The sequence below is a fragment of the Lolium perenne genome, chromosome 3 (genome assembly GCF_019359855.2).
Source record: "Lolium perenne isolate Kyuss_39 chromosome 3, Kyuss_2.0, whole genome shotgun sequence".
Taxonomy (NCBI): domain Eukaryota; kingdom Viridiplantae; phylum Streptophyta; class Magnoliopsida; order Poales; family Poaceae; genus Lolium; species Lolium perenne.
This window is the reverse complement of record NC_067246.2, coordinates 105,988,351-106,002,188: the sequence shown is the minus strand read 5'-3', so window position 1 is coordinate 106,002,188 and position 13,838 is coordinate 105,988,351. Positions and strand designations below refer to the sequence as shown.

Sequence of the window (13,838 nt, the reverse complement as noted above, 5' to 3'; positions counted from 1 at the left end):
GGTCAAACCCTTTCAAAGAGTCTTGAATTTGAAGGTTGCCATTTGCAATCCCCCTTCCAAATAGTCTTTGAGTTTGAAGGGTGCCATTTGCAATCCTTGCTGCAATAGCTGTCGATCGTGCTAAAGAATTGTGGGTTGATTTTGGTTACCAGGGTCTGTTTGGTTCCACCAAATTGTCTTTGGGTTTTACGTCTATTTTCTAGCGGAAACTGAGTTGATCCGTTGTGTACTACATATTCGGTACACGTACATAGGTTCGTTTGCTTGAAGTTGACGAATACGCGTGGTCATTCCAGGTTCTTTACATACGGCTGCCTGTGCCAAGTATAGGTGGACTCGCTTTATTCTCTATCGTCATCATATGGATTGATAAATAATGTTTGGAATGGACACGACGAGTCTCCCTAGTCCACTTGGAGAATCAAATCACATTAAAATACGATCGAGAATCAAATTTAAACTTGGCGATTCGGGGACAGCACCGAACAATAGTCTCCAGGAAGCGTCTCGTCGTCTTCGTCCGTGCGCGCTTGCACTCTGCTGTCGATCCAACCCACGCCTGCCACGTCCGCGCCACGTCACCCCCTCGTGCCACGCCGCCCAACATGGCCGCGGCCGCACCCGACGAATCAGCGGAAACGGTAACCAAGGCCAAAACCCCTCCTCTTTCCATTCCCAACAAATCCTCAAATCCTCCGTTCCTATCGCGACGCCACACCTACAGCCGCCGCGCGAGCTCCACGGCGACGGCGACGGCACCAATCCGCTCGCCCCCCGGCCTCCAACACAAGGTATCTGCTCCTCCCTCCTCGTCCCTTCGCCCCTCAGCGCTCGATCGCGCGCCGCCGCGCCATATGCGTGTATGCCATCGCCGGATGGTTCGGCGCGCCCGCCGCCCGCTGCCCGACCTTTCGTTTCTCGCGTGATTAGGATTTCGGTTGGAATACCCTACCCCATCCAGGACCAGGAGCCAACCAGACAGCCAGGGCTGCGCACGCACGCACGCGCACGATTTGGAGTGGTGTGTGCACGTGTCGTTATGAGGGGCCGACCACGGACAAATTTCATCTACTTATTAGCTTAATTCTAAATTAAGGCGGATTTAGGTGATACGTAGTATCATCTTAATTATACACTATTTTGTGGTCAAGCTAGCAAGGCTAACCAATCCATCAAGTTCTCGACCTTACAGGCAAGCAGGCCATAAACTTAGTTGTGTCTAATCGATTTGCATCCAAATTTGAGCATAATTGATGACCGCTCGATCTGATCACCTCCAATTAGAATCAGCGTGTTTTAGTATTCGGCCAAATTTTAGCTTAATCGAGCACTTGCGGAGCATCTCTGCTTTTATTTTATTTTCTACTATCCTAGTTACCTCAGATTTTAACTAAAACGAAAATCCTGCTTATTTCTCATGCATACACCTTGTTGTTTATAATTTGCAGGAGGCATAAGTAAGGACCATGGACTCTCAGATCACTCATGACGATGACGGTTTCCAGGAAACCGATAGGTCCCAAGGAAACGGGTCGAATGGGGAGGTAACAACCGCGGATATCGTGTCTAGGGTGGAGCTCGAAGTCTCGTTCGGCTCCGAGAAGTTGCTGAATCTACAGATGCTGCTGATGGAGGTGGCGCATCGAGCGTACGATATCGAGGCTCTCATGCTGGACCCTGACTCGCTCTCGACCGAGTCGCTCAAGAAGGCCTTCGAATTCGACGCCCTGTACGGGATTCTAGATTCAGAGGTTAGCGAGCTGGAGAAGTTAGTCGGTTCTATTCAAACCGATATTGGAAGTGTCGAAAAGGAGGTGAATGAGGAAGAATCAGAGGGCAGGCTGAAGGGTAAGCTGCATGCTGCCACGAAGGCTTTGGTGGAGATGAAGGAGCTCATCAGCACTATTAGAAGGGAGTCTGAAAACTTTGATAAAGTCATGGACCCTTCCCACCAAAAATCTGGTATGCTTCATAGAATTTTAATCCCTCTGTAAATGTTGAGTGCATCCAGTTCCTGACCATTTGATTTTTACAGGAACCGGTGAAGGTGGAGCATATGAAAATGGACACGCGTCGTCTCCCACAACTATGCAGGCTGAGGACCAAAGAAATGTTCTGCATATGTTAGAACAGTCGATAGCAAATGAGCTAGATCTTGAAAAGAAGCTAAGCGATTCAGGGGCTGTTGTGGAAGAACTCAAAATGAAACTCCATCATGTAGAACAGGACTCATATTTCCTGGAGGAATCAGTGGAAGCGATTTCTGAAAGAACATTTGCGGCAGAAAATGCTTCCGAGCTGTTTCTTGGTATTTCAAAGGAACTTACTGATAGAATTAGTACCATGCAGTCAGAGCTAAGTGCATCAGGTCGTAGGGAAGATGACCTTAAATCAAAGCTAGAGCAAAGCTTAGTGCAATTAAATGCTTTGGAAGGCTCATCAGAGATGGCGCAAGACATCAGTGAAAAGGATGCCAGCAAGGAAGCTATGCAGAGTCAAAGGTCGTCAACCCCTGAGCTCTTTACTTTACAGCATAAGCTTCAGAAACTGGAAGAATGGCCATCAGGAGGAGCAAATGAAAAAATGCAGAATATGTCAGTATCTGAGATAAGCACATTCGAGAATATCATCAATGATATTAAAGATACCATTTCTAAAGCAGAAAGTAGAGCACAAAATGCTGAAGCAAGGTGCGTAGAGCTCACTCAAGCTAATGTACAACTTAATGGGGAGCTAAACTCTCTGAAGTCTCATGGATCAAATAGGGCAGACTTATTGGAACAGAAACTTATGGAGTCAGACGCTCAATTAGAGCACGCAAGAGCATCACTTGAGGCTATTAGTGAACACCAGGGTATGTTAAGGTCTTCAATATCTGATATGGAACACATGATTCAGGATCTGAAGGAGAAGTATTCGAAAGCTGAAACCAGGGCTGAGAGTGCTGAATCAAAATGTACGTTGTTGACAGATACTAACTTAGAGCTTAGTGAAGAGCTTTCATTTCTGAGAGGCCGGGTTGAAAGTCTAGAGAACTCGTTGCGTCATGCCAACCGACAAAAGCTGTCCACTGCCAAAGATATTGGTATTAAAACTAAGACTATCTCTGACTTGGTCGCTAAACTTGCATTGGAAAGAGAACGCCTTCATCTACAGGTATGCGTGTTGTTATTATGGAAAATTCACTATTTTTACTATTGTGTGTATGTATGCAGTTCGGGTGTTATGAATTTATTATACATGTTTGCAGCAAAAAAGAATTATTTGTGCTTTGGTGCATATGCATTTTGTGTCTGGCTAGTGTCGTACAGAATAACCAGTTGTTCCAGGAATTTAGATGTCCCAGGAAAATGTAGGATAAATTAAAATCCGTCTTTGGAGTTCGGGTTCAGAAGCAAGCATTAAAAGGATGAAAATTTGATTGGCATCTGTGATTCTTAACGGATCACAGATTTTGGTCAGGAATCAAGAATTATATCATGCGTAGACAAACTGGAACTCTGTTTTGCCAGTATACTACACTATTTATTGCTGCATTTCATCTCAAGCAGACAAAATATGATTGATCCCGAAGCAAGAGTTCGATCACAAGTATACAAATGTGTTCAGTGCTCTGATTTAACAAGGAGAATAAGATATGAGGAGCACTGCGTGAAGGGTAAATAAATGATTAATTAGAGTTGAAATTGAGTTTATACAAGATCGTGCATTATGCTGCATTGTCCTGAGCGTATGTTGACACCAGTTACTTGATATGTCATATCTTGCATGTTCTTTAAAACGTTTGTAACCGTTCAGGCTCATACCTGAAGGGAGTGGACTGATCTTGCTCTAACATCCAGTTGACCAACTTCGAATTTTGGTTGCATCTATTTATGCAAGTCCATGGCATAGACTGTACATTATCTTCCTTTTACTTTTGAACTCTTTCAAGATTATCATGCGGCTTTTACCACCCATTTGTGTGGCCTTTTCTGGCATCAGATATTGCAATAGACCTATCATTAATCAACAACTTTCTTTGGAAATTGTGTTTGGGTATTATCTTATACTGTTTACTTACAGTTTGCCTTGTTGTGAAGTGTGTATATGATAATCAGTGTAAATATAATGGCTATTTTTTAATCATCTCCTTGATGTATGTTCTTTATAGATTGTTGCGCTAACAAAGAAGAACAGGATGTTGGCTCAAAAATGCAAAGAGAATGCCAGCGAAGGTATCTTGTTGAGCAAAAGTATTGCTGCTAATGAAGGTGAACTCACTAATGTAACAGAGGAAGTACTACTGACTTCTTCACCAATGCAGACACAGGTCAGTACTTAGATCTCTTGCTTTCTTGTGCAAAAACGTAGGCAGCAAATTTCTTGGCTTTCCCACTACTGTTGATATGAACAATGGTTCTCATCCTTGTACCATGCTATTTCTCGATAGTCCTAACTCATAATGCAAGTTGCTACTGACAAAACTTGAATGTATACACGTGCAGCTAGAATATTTGTGGTTTGATCGACACAGACTTTGGTTAGGGCTAATATACAGTATGGAACTTGTGTTATCCTATAGAATTGTTCTGTGTATAACCTCCTTTTGGGAAAAAATGCAATTGTTCTGTAGACCTTTTTCCTTTTTGATTTTTTTACTAATACGATCAGTATGTTCAGCTTATACATCATGTAGCCTAAATGTATCATTTATGCCCTTGCAAAAAGAAGCAGAAAGTTCTGACATTTGCGTATGTGCTCAAAGGTGAAGACAGCGGCTGACAATCTTGGAGGGAACGAAGCTGTGATTGCTGCGTTACTGGAGGATGAATCTGGCACTCTTGAGACAGTGCGGTCCATCCAGCCAACACAGCTTAACTGGAAGTACATTTTCGCGGCATTGTTTGTCTTGTTGGCTGCAACTCTTGTGCACCTACTGACACAATCTGTAGTGCCAGGTTTAGAATAGGTCATGTCTGGTAACGATTGAGGAATGCTTATCTCATTTCTGTCCTGACCTATTCGTACGGATAGCCAATTTTGTAAGTAGCCCCTGTCATGTGTTTTCCCAGCATTTGTGCCAACTATGTACCTAGTAGCTCTGTTTAAGCTTTCTGATCTTTATATGGTCCTCCATGTTGTGCTGATTCTGACTTTCTCTGACTACGAGTTGATGAACCATGAGACTGACATAGAACTATGTTCAGGACAATTAACATTTCATAACTTGCCGTTTTACATTCCAATTCCATTGATGATACCCAACTTAAAAGGTTATATGTCGTCTGCATTTTGTTATATATAAGCTGGTACTGTTAGTTAATGTACCAGCACGTTGATCCCTTCCGGGTTGTTAAACTGGATTCAGGCTCAGCTCAATGAGAAGGCTTTTCATGTTTGGAATTTCACTGTACAACATTTTCGAATTCAGTTTGCATCTACAGCTATAAGATGGGCAAGCCAACTATTGACTGGAATGGCCGAGTGTAAACATTTCGAACACAAGATTATTCCAAGCGACATGGAGTAGACATGAAATCCATTGTGTTACTTCGTCACTGCTGTGCTGGATGGACATGACAGAGCCATCACAAGCATACAATAACCAAGACAACATATATATACAAGAGGATAGTGATGCAAGTCGGTTCTTTGGTGATGGCATACTGCATTAGAGCATTTCAGTATGCCTCGACCCCAGTAGATGTAGATTTGCAGTCGACGTCGAACCACACCTCGTTGACACGGCCGATGATGCGGAAGGGGCTGTTGTACTGTGCAATCGAGTAGGCGTTCTTGCTAGGATAGTTTGTGGAGTTGCCCCACGGTGACCGGCTCAAGCTCATGGCGAGTTTGTCAGCTTCATCGACAACATTTTTGTCCCTGGCGTAACCTGAGAAGCTCCTGACGGCGATGCAGTGGCCTGGCCACATATCTGGACGGAGGTTCAGTTCAGGCAGAGGGACAGGAGGGGAAGCTTGGAACTGTGTAGGTAGGTACAGACGGACAAAATATGTTGAAGATTGCAGAGCCCCTTCGCCTGGGACGACGATGCTTGTTAGGATAGGCGTTGTCATTCTGATCCTAGAGGAGTTGAGGTTTGCGCCCATCAGGTACTGGAACAACCTGGCAGGTATCAGGAACACCATTAAGGCTCAGAATATGTAGGGTTATGACCAACCACAGCAAATTCAGCACATAGGACGAAATAGAAATTCAGAGCGGGGCAATGGAGAGCAAATTATGGACAAACATCAATGTAACCATTTAATCAGTGCTATTGATTGGTGTAACTTAATGTGCACACAATAACCTACCTGGAAGCCTAAAGTCAGAATTAGCTTTCACACAAAAAAAAGAAGTCAGAATAACTTGCAGAATATAACGTCGTCATTAAATCCTTGCCAGCCTGGGATTTAGTTTGCAGGCCAAAGTCCAAAGGCAGTTTGGGCATCACTAATCTAGTTTCCCACAATGAGGCCCTTCTTATCAAGTTCTTGCATAAATTTTTCAACAAAGAGAATATCCCTTGGGTCCATCTAATTTTGGAGTATTTACAACAATTCTACTACACAAGCCAGTGTTATCTCTATCTCTTTTTGGTGGAGAGATCTTGTCAAACTTTGCTCAAAGTTCAAAATAATTGCCTCCTGCTCGACTGCTTCTGGTGACACCGCCCTTATTTGGAGTGACAAATGGACTACAGATTTACTCATGACAAAGTTCCACAGGCTTCACTCTTTCGCTATTGACAAGTTATCCTCGGTGAAGAATATGCTCGAGCTGATATGTCTTCCTCTTTTTTTGGCTCGCTTGTGGCCTCTTAGGAGGCTTGTAAATCTGAACTCTACCTTTCCAATGCAATGAAACACAATAGTCTATTGCGTTTTCTCGAAAAAGAATATGCTCGAGCTGGATCACCCCATTGATGCTTTTCATCTCCCATTGTCCACCCAAGCTTTTAAGGAATTTCAGGATTTCAATCTCCTTCTGAGCCAAACTAGAGCCAATATCAATGCCAGAGAGAAGGACATATGGTCCTACAGTTGGGGCGTCTGTTTCTCTGCCAGCAAAATCTACAAGTTGAATTTTGAACATATTTGGACCCCCATTCCTCGCTTTGGATCTGGGAATCAAAATGCACATATAAGATCTAATCTTTTTTCTGGCTCCTCGCTAATGACCACCTAAATACAAAGGATATGTTACTAAGAAAAACTTAACTCTCAACGACAATGCCCCCTGCCACCTATGTGATGCAGGTACTGTAGAGACCAGGGATCATCTTTTCTGGAGCTGCACTTTCAGTTGACAATGCTAGCAATCTATCAATATGACGATTAATGACAGTCTAGACCTCCCTCAGTTGATCACAGCTGCAAGATGGAACTTTGGAAGACCTTTCTTCTTTGAAGCGTTTGCCACCGCTTGTTGGCAGATTTGGAAGCATAGGAACTCTCTCATTTTTGATAAAGCGTGGTCCTTCTATTTTATAAGGGACATCTTCCTTCATTCTTACAGGACGACCTGAAATCTCCTCTCTTTGCCTGGCTAGACGCTCTGTAGTTTCTTTGGGCTATGCCCTGCGCTAAGCCCTTTTTTTGTACATTCTCTTCTTCTTTCTTGTCCATATTTTCTCTTTTAGTAAAATTTACTGTCGAGGTCTGCCCTACAGTTTTCGGCTAAAAAAAAGATGCCGTCATACGTTCACATGCTGCTGGGGAACAATTACCTCATGCAATATTCATATTTCACGAGTTAGCAAATTTGATATATCGCATTGGCGGCGTAGGTTGAAATAACACCTGGGATTAAGCCAACTGTTGTTGCCTTTAAATTATTACTTTCACAAAACAAAAGATGATGCATCTTCTCCCTGTTATGCACCAAGAATTATTCGGACATGGAGGCAAAGAAGACATGCAGAGATCTTAATAAAATGAAGACTACAAAAGAGGGCAGAATCACTGAATTGTTAGTATTTGATGCAGACTACACTCTGCAAATTTCCGTATAGCAGTAAATATACTGTTCTATAGCCAAGATTTCGACAAATGTGGAAGCCGGTATACCTATTACTAGTATCGATGCAGACTAAACCCTGGATATTTCCTTACAGCAGTAAGTAAAAAAAACCATTATAATTTTTATTCGCAAAAAAAAGTAAAGAAAACCATTATATTAGCCACCATGTCAGCCAACATGGTAGTCCTATCATAATTTGGATAACCTAGTTATTTTAGAGTTTGGCCCTTTTCAATTTTCATACATCAAAGCAGCAAAGCCAGATTATATATACTAGTACTATCATGCTACCAGGTTAGGAATGGACTATGTTCCATAATTTTGCAATTGGTCACCAGCATCAGGAATAGTTAGCTTTTGTCTATACTGAAGATGATTCACCATAGGTTTCCAGCCTAAACTCTACCTGAGATCGGATCATTCTCGTGAAGGAATGGCTGACCCTACATTTTCTGTGCAACAGATTCACCAGCAACCCAAATACTTCTCAGGTTAGAGTTGAATATAGGTTCGCATGCTGCTGGTGAATATTTATACAGAAATTAGCAAACTTGATATATGGCATTAGTTGAACTTTTGCAAGGCTGGGTGGAAACATCACTCGGAATTGAGCCAACTGTTGGGGCCTATAAATTATCAGTTTCACAGTTCATTCATTTTTTCCCCCTGTTATGCATCACAATGGAGGAAAAAAAAGACATGGCAGAGATCTTAATATCAGTTCCTGAAATGAAGAGAAGCCCCTTACGTAAAACAAAAGAAGGCAGAACAGCCGAATTCCAGACTACACCCTGGATATCTCCTTATAGTAGTTAAATATAGAGTATTCTATAGCCACCATGTCCACCAATGCGGTAGACCAATTGTTAACATTGGAGCAGAATACACCCTGGATATTTATTTACAGCAGTAAATAAAAACTATTCTATCGGCCACCATGTTTGCCGACACGGAAGTCCTATCATAATTTATATAACCTAGTTATTTTGGAGCTTGGCTTATTTCGTACATCAAAGCGGCAAAGTCAGATTATAGATACTAACAATGCTACACTCCCATGTCAGAAATGAACTATGTTTACTTTTGCAGATCTTTCACAATTTTGCGATTGATCACCGGCATGAAGAATAGTTAGCTTTTGCCTATACTGAAGATGATTCACAAACCATAAGCTTCCAGCCTAAAGCTCTACCTGAGATCCGATCATTCTCACGAAGGGATGTCTGACACTGCACTTTTAGTGGTACGGATTCCCTAGCAACCCGAATACTTGTCAGGTTAGAACTGAACATAGCTACTCTCTTTCTCTCTACTCATCAGGGTCACATCCTTCTCACTGAAGTCTGAGCTGAGATGTACAAGCACCGTAATGAAAGGCAAACTGAACCAAACCACCTAACTTCCCCATCAATTTCTTGTAGTAGAATCTATCAATTTCTTGGTCAAGTCGCCGTCCCTGCGCAAGAATCAACACACTCCAGGAACAAATCGAAGGACGGCAAGATTCGTCTCCACGGACTGCAGGCCCAGGGCGGCGTGCTTAGAGGCTCGAATGAATCGATCAATCAGGTGATTCCGTACGAATCCAAGCAAATCCGTCTTGGGGGACCTCAAGGGATGGGCGGCTAGAAGTGTATTACCTATGGAAGCCGAGCTTGGTGGCGACGTGGAAGGAGGTGTGGTCGGAGGGGGCGGACATCCAGACGGTGTCGTCGTAGAGCCGCACCTCGAAGTCCGACTCCGCGTGCACCGTCGTGTACTGCGGCGACTCCGAGGCGCGGGCGGCCGGCGAGAGCAGGGCGAGGGTGATGAGTAGGAGGAGGAGGAGCGAGAGCACCGCTGGACGGTGCATCCCCATGGTCGTCGCCGCGCCGGTAGCTTCGGTGTCAGTGTTTGCTCTGCACTTTGTGGGAGGCTGGGGAAATACGCGAAGGATGCGTGTACAGCGTACTTCCTCCAAAATGGGGAAATGGGGAGCGTGTCATGCAAGGAGGATTGATTTTTCTTCTTTTCTAAACACATCACATAGCATACGTTCCTCCCTATAAACGTAACTCACACTCTACCTCTACCTCTATGAGAACCTCCGAGAGATTAAGTTAAAGAAACTTCATCTGACGGATATTGAGATTACGTCTAGCTGTCGATGGGAACGTCGCTTTCCCGCCTTTAATGAAACAACACCTCATTGTGGACGGGAACGTCGCCTCCCACTAAAAAATATTCTGACTTTAATGAAACACCGAAGTGTCAAACTTGGGGGTTAAACTCTGGTAGACTGGAGGTGCCACTGCCATCCTAACCACCCAATAACGGGTTAGTTCTCAAGACTGGTCATTTTCTTTAATCCATGCCTCAACTCCTAAGTAGATGTGTCGATGGAGTACCAAAGGAGGTCGGCAGCCCATCAAACACTTCAATATCTTTTCTTTTTCAAAACAAATACCCACATATATTCATCTTTATAAATGCATATAAACTCTAGGGTTTAACGAAGTCACCACAAACGCCTCGCGGCGGGAACGTCGCCTCAACTTAAAGAATATTTCACCTTTATGGGCTTTAAACTCTAGGGTTTAAACTCTGGTGGGTTTGGGTACCACTGCTTGGTACCCTCCTAACCATCTAATCACAGGTTGATTATCGATACTTCGATGTCTCATAAAGATGAATATATTTTTCGGTGGGAGGCGGCGTTCCCGTCAATAGGAATATGCATGTGGTGACTTCGCTAGCCTCAAGACCTGTCGAATCAGTTTCTTGGACTTAGTCTCTCGAAGGTGCTTATAGGGTATGATGTGCATGGTTGCATTCGTAGGGGTAAGTGTATATACGTATTTGTGAGCGTATACGTATGTACTTTATTCTCCCTCCAAAAAAGTGGTGTTCAATGAGGGCACGTTTGGTAGCCTGGGTCATATTTGGCGCTCCCCAAGGGCAGGCTTTGCGGGGCATGATTGTGTTCTCTTTTTTCTGTCTTTTTTTTTTCTCTGCCCGTCCTTCACAAAGGTTATTCCTTTTGAAGAGACGAAGGCAGTGGAATCTGGTACGTCCGGACCGTACGGGCGGGCTGCCGCCAAACGAGTCCTCGCTAAAACTTCTTAAGTGTATTATGGTTTATCTTCGAATTAGGAATTAACTTGTCAAATATCCTCCAATTAGCTCATAAATGGGTTCCACTTCTTCCAAAAGTGTTGGGCACCTGAAAGTCACAATACAAAATAAGGTTTCTATGTTTTTATTATACAAGTGTTAGTTGAAAACAGAAAACCGTCGAAACCAAACAAGAATGAGTAGAAAATTCCTTGTAAAAAGTGATCAAAATAGGAGCTATCAACTCCTCCAAGCTTAGCTATTACTTACCCTCGAGTGGCAAAGTAATAAAGAACGATAGCGGAGAGTCAGAGCTTTAAATAAAAGAAATCACAACTTGGAATTGGTATCTCATCTTATTCACAAATCCTGCAACCTTAAATCCAATCATACAAATATTTGAATGGTTGCACCTATCCTCGCTTCCTAATTAACAAGTTTCAAGAGTTTAGCTAGGTTCGCAAAGAAAAATCTTTACAGCCTCTATTAACAAGAGTTAAATATTTGAGACCAATATGTTTTTATCAAGTTTAGAGTGTTTAAATATTTGTCAAAAGTCATGTAATATTAGAGCAGCTCATTAACACCCACTCTAAAAAATAGTGGCTGTCTAACACTTAATTTCTTCCTTATTTTTCAAGAATCTCAACTTGTTAGTAACGAGACAGTGCGGAAACTCCTAGCTCCGCCCGGGCTGGGTTGCTCCGGTTATCCTAACCTCATCAGGCCACTCGTTTCTCTCCCCACCTTTGTATTCCAGCAAGTATTTATATGTAAGCGGATATCCAAATACATGCATGGGACCAGCCAACCACCTACTAGCTCGAATGAAACTTGAGCAAAGACGCCAGAGGCGGTTCGTACTTGTACACCAACCACCTTGACCCGTTATATGTACTGAGCAGGTGTCTAAATTAACCTAGCTCTATAAAAATAGGTACTGACTGACAAATTGGAGCGTCACTTAATCTGACTATTTTTCCCCTGGATACACCAAGATTGGAACCATAAGTATGCTCGAAGTTAGCAATCAAATATTAATCTGCATACCTTCCAATCGTAAAAATATACATATTCTCGGACACTAAAAATGTAGCACGGGATACATGTATCTCTCTTTTTCTTTAAAAAATTGAGAACTGCGTTTTAAAGTTCAAAAAATCGGAAACTAAATCTAGAGGTAGACAATGATGTGTTCTACCAACATGTAAAATTTCAACTCGCAATACAGTATATTCCAATCTGTGCAAAAAAAGAAGAAGAAAATCAGACATCTATAGTAGTGAACAATGCAAAATTTAAAATCTACAAAATTATGTTAGGTTTTATCTTTTTGTGCAACCACGAATATAAAGTATCTCGAAATCAAATGTAGCAATTGGTGCAACACAACATTGTTCACATCTAAATTTATTTACATATTTTAAAAAAGTATTAAATGCCATTTTGCAATTTTGAGAAAAAAACAAGCTAGATTTAACTTGACCTACAAAAATCTAATCCCGTTTTTCTTAATAACCACGATGAAATTAGGTACACACGTCCGCAATCCCTGGTCCATGATGTGCCAAAACATCCAGCCGAATGTATCACGCATACTATTTCACCTACCAGCCAGATTCATTTAATAACGTACGCATACCTATGTTAAGCGTACACTGGTATTGCAAAATTGAGCTTATTTCTTATAACAAACAAATTGCAACATTAATTGCTTCTGGACTCACCACAGCCACACACTTACCGTGTGCAAACAAGCTCGAGCGTAACTCGTCCGCTCTCCGAGACAGTGCCAAAATACTTATTAGTAAAATCGAGACCGTGTAGGCAAAGAAAAGACACTCGTGAGCATTACCAAGGTTGCCCTTTTTTAGGTATAACGATTTCTCATAGCTCCTAGAGGAGTGCTCCAAGCTTGCTTGCAACGCAGATCCACGAGAAAGCTGAAACTTTTACCCATCATAGCATTGCTGCTACACGTGCTTAACCAACTCAATAGCCAAAATCTGAGCGTTAACTCAATTGATCGTTCGAAGTTAGATGCAAATATTGCTGCGATGATTAGGCCTTAGCCCATATCCCAAGTGGACAAATCACACATAATTGGATCAACATAGTTAACATTGTATAACAAATCTCAAAGATATGAATGATGAGTCTTACAATACCGCCAATCGTATATCGAATCGAGATTACAAGTATATGGAGAGGGGATGGAGATGGTGATGATGTTGATGAAGCGTCGAAGTCAATGGCGGCGGCTTCGAGGCTTCGGTGAAGATGAGATCTGATCTAGCAGTGGAATAGGGTTTTTCTCTGCGTGTGTTCATCAAATGCCTTGAGTCCTTTCAAGTTTTATATTAGGTTTGACGAGGCAGAGCAACCAACACATCGTACGATCATGCCATACATGTGGGCCTGACCGTACCAGTGGTCGTTAATTGCTTTGTGAAGCGTTTCGTGACCCTGGTTGAATTGTTGATGAATCAAACCAATGATTCTTCATTAAATTCCCTTAATTTCCTCCAATTTCTTTCATTCATGCCCAAAACAAATAAAGTAGAGGATTTGCACATCTTGACATTGATTAGCATTTATTAGTGGGTCGAGAAAGATATTCGATGCATATTGTAACGAAATATTCCGGTTTAGATGGAGATAATATGGTCAGTTTCATGAGCCATTGGTCAACAACCGTATTGTGCATCATTGAAATTCCCAACACACTTAAGCACATG

The 13,838-nt window shown here is 42.3% G+C and overlaps 2 protein-coding genes across 3 annotated transcripts; one reads left to right on the top strand and one right to left on the bottom strand.

The window, feature by feature from the left end:
• Window positions 1-629: 629 nt before the first annotated feature.
• LOC127342079 (WPP domain-interacting tail-anchored protein 1) lies at window positions 630-5,108 on the top strand. 2 transcript variants are annotated; one of them, XM_051368013.2, is made up of 5 exons: window positions 630-791; window positions 1,449-1,962; window positions 2,036-3,156; window positions 4,154-4,312; window positions 4,754-5,108. In XM_051368013.2, the coding sequence occupies exons 2-5, from the start codon at window positions 1,467-1,469 to the stop codon at window positions 4,949-4,951; spliced, it is 1,974 nt and encodes a 657-aa protein (XP_051223973.1). In that variant the 5' UTR covers window positions 630-791; window positions 1,449-1,466; the 3' UTR covers window positions 4,952-5,108. The 2 variants fall into 2 exon arrangements, with proteins under 2 accessions (XP_051223973.1, XP_051223972.1); XM_051368012.2 differs by having other exon boundaries at window positions 633-791; window positions 4,748-5,108.
• Window positions 5,109-5,449: 341 nt separating this feature from the next.
• LOC127342080 (uncharacterized) lies at window positions 5,450-9,983 on the bottom strand. Its single transcript, XM_051368014.2, has 2 exons — window positions 9,648-9,983; window positions 5,450-6,108 (listed from the first exon to the last, which is right to left on the bottom strand). The coding sequence occupies exons 1-2, from the start codon at window positions 9,863-9,865 to the stop codon at window positions 5,664-5,666; spliced, it is 663 nt and encodes a 220-aa protein (XP_051223974.1). The 5' UTR covers window positions 9,866-9,983; the 3' UTR covers window positions 5,450-5,663.
• Between the last annotated feature and the right edge of the window lie 3,855 nt (window positions 9,984-13,838).

Bases quoted from the DNA above. Each gene is read 5' to 3' on its own strand.
- LOC127342079 (XM_051368012.2), top strand. From the start codon at position 1,467: ATGGACTCTCAGATCACTCATGACGATGACGGTTTCCAGGAAACCGAT. The intron at 1,963-2,035 runs GTATGCTTCATA...TGATTTTTACAG, and splicing joins CCCTTCCCACCAAAAATCTG to GAACCGGTGAAGGTGGAGCA. The intron at 3,157-4,153 runs GTATGCGTGTTG...TGTTCTTTATAG, and splicing joins GAGAACGCCTTCATCTACAG to ATTGTTGCGCTAACAAAGAA.
- LOC127342080 (XM_051368014.2), bottom strand. From the start codon at position 9,865: ATGGGGATGCACCGTCCAGCGGTGCTCTCGCTCCTCCTCCTCCTACTC. The intron at 6,109-9,647 runs GTAATACACTTC...GATACCTGCCAG, and splicing joins ACCAAGCTCGGCTTCCATAG to GTTGTTCCAGTACCTGATGG.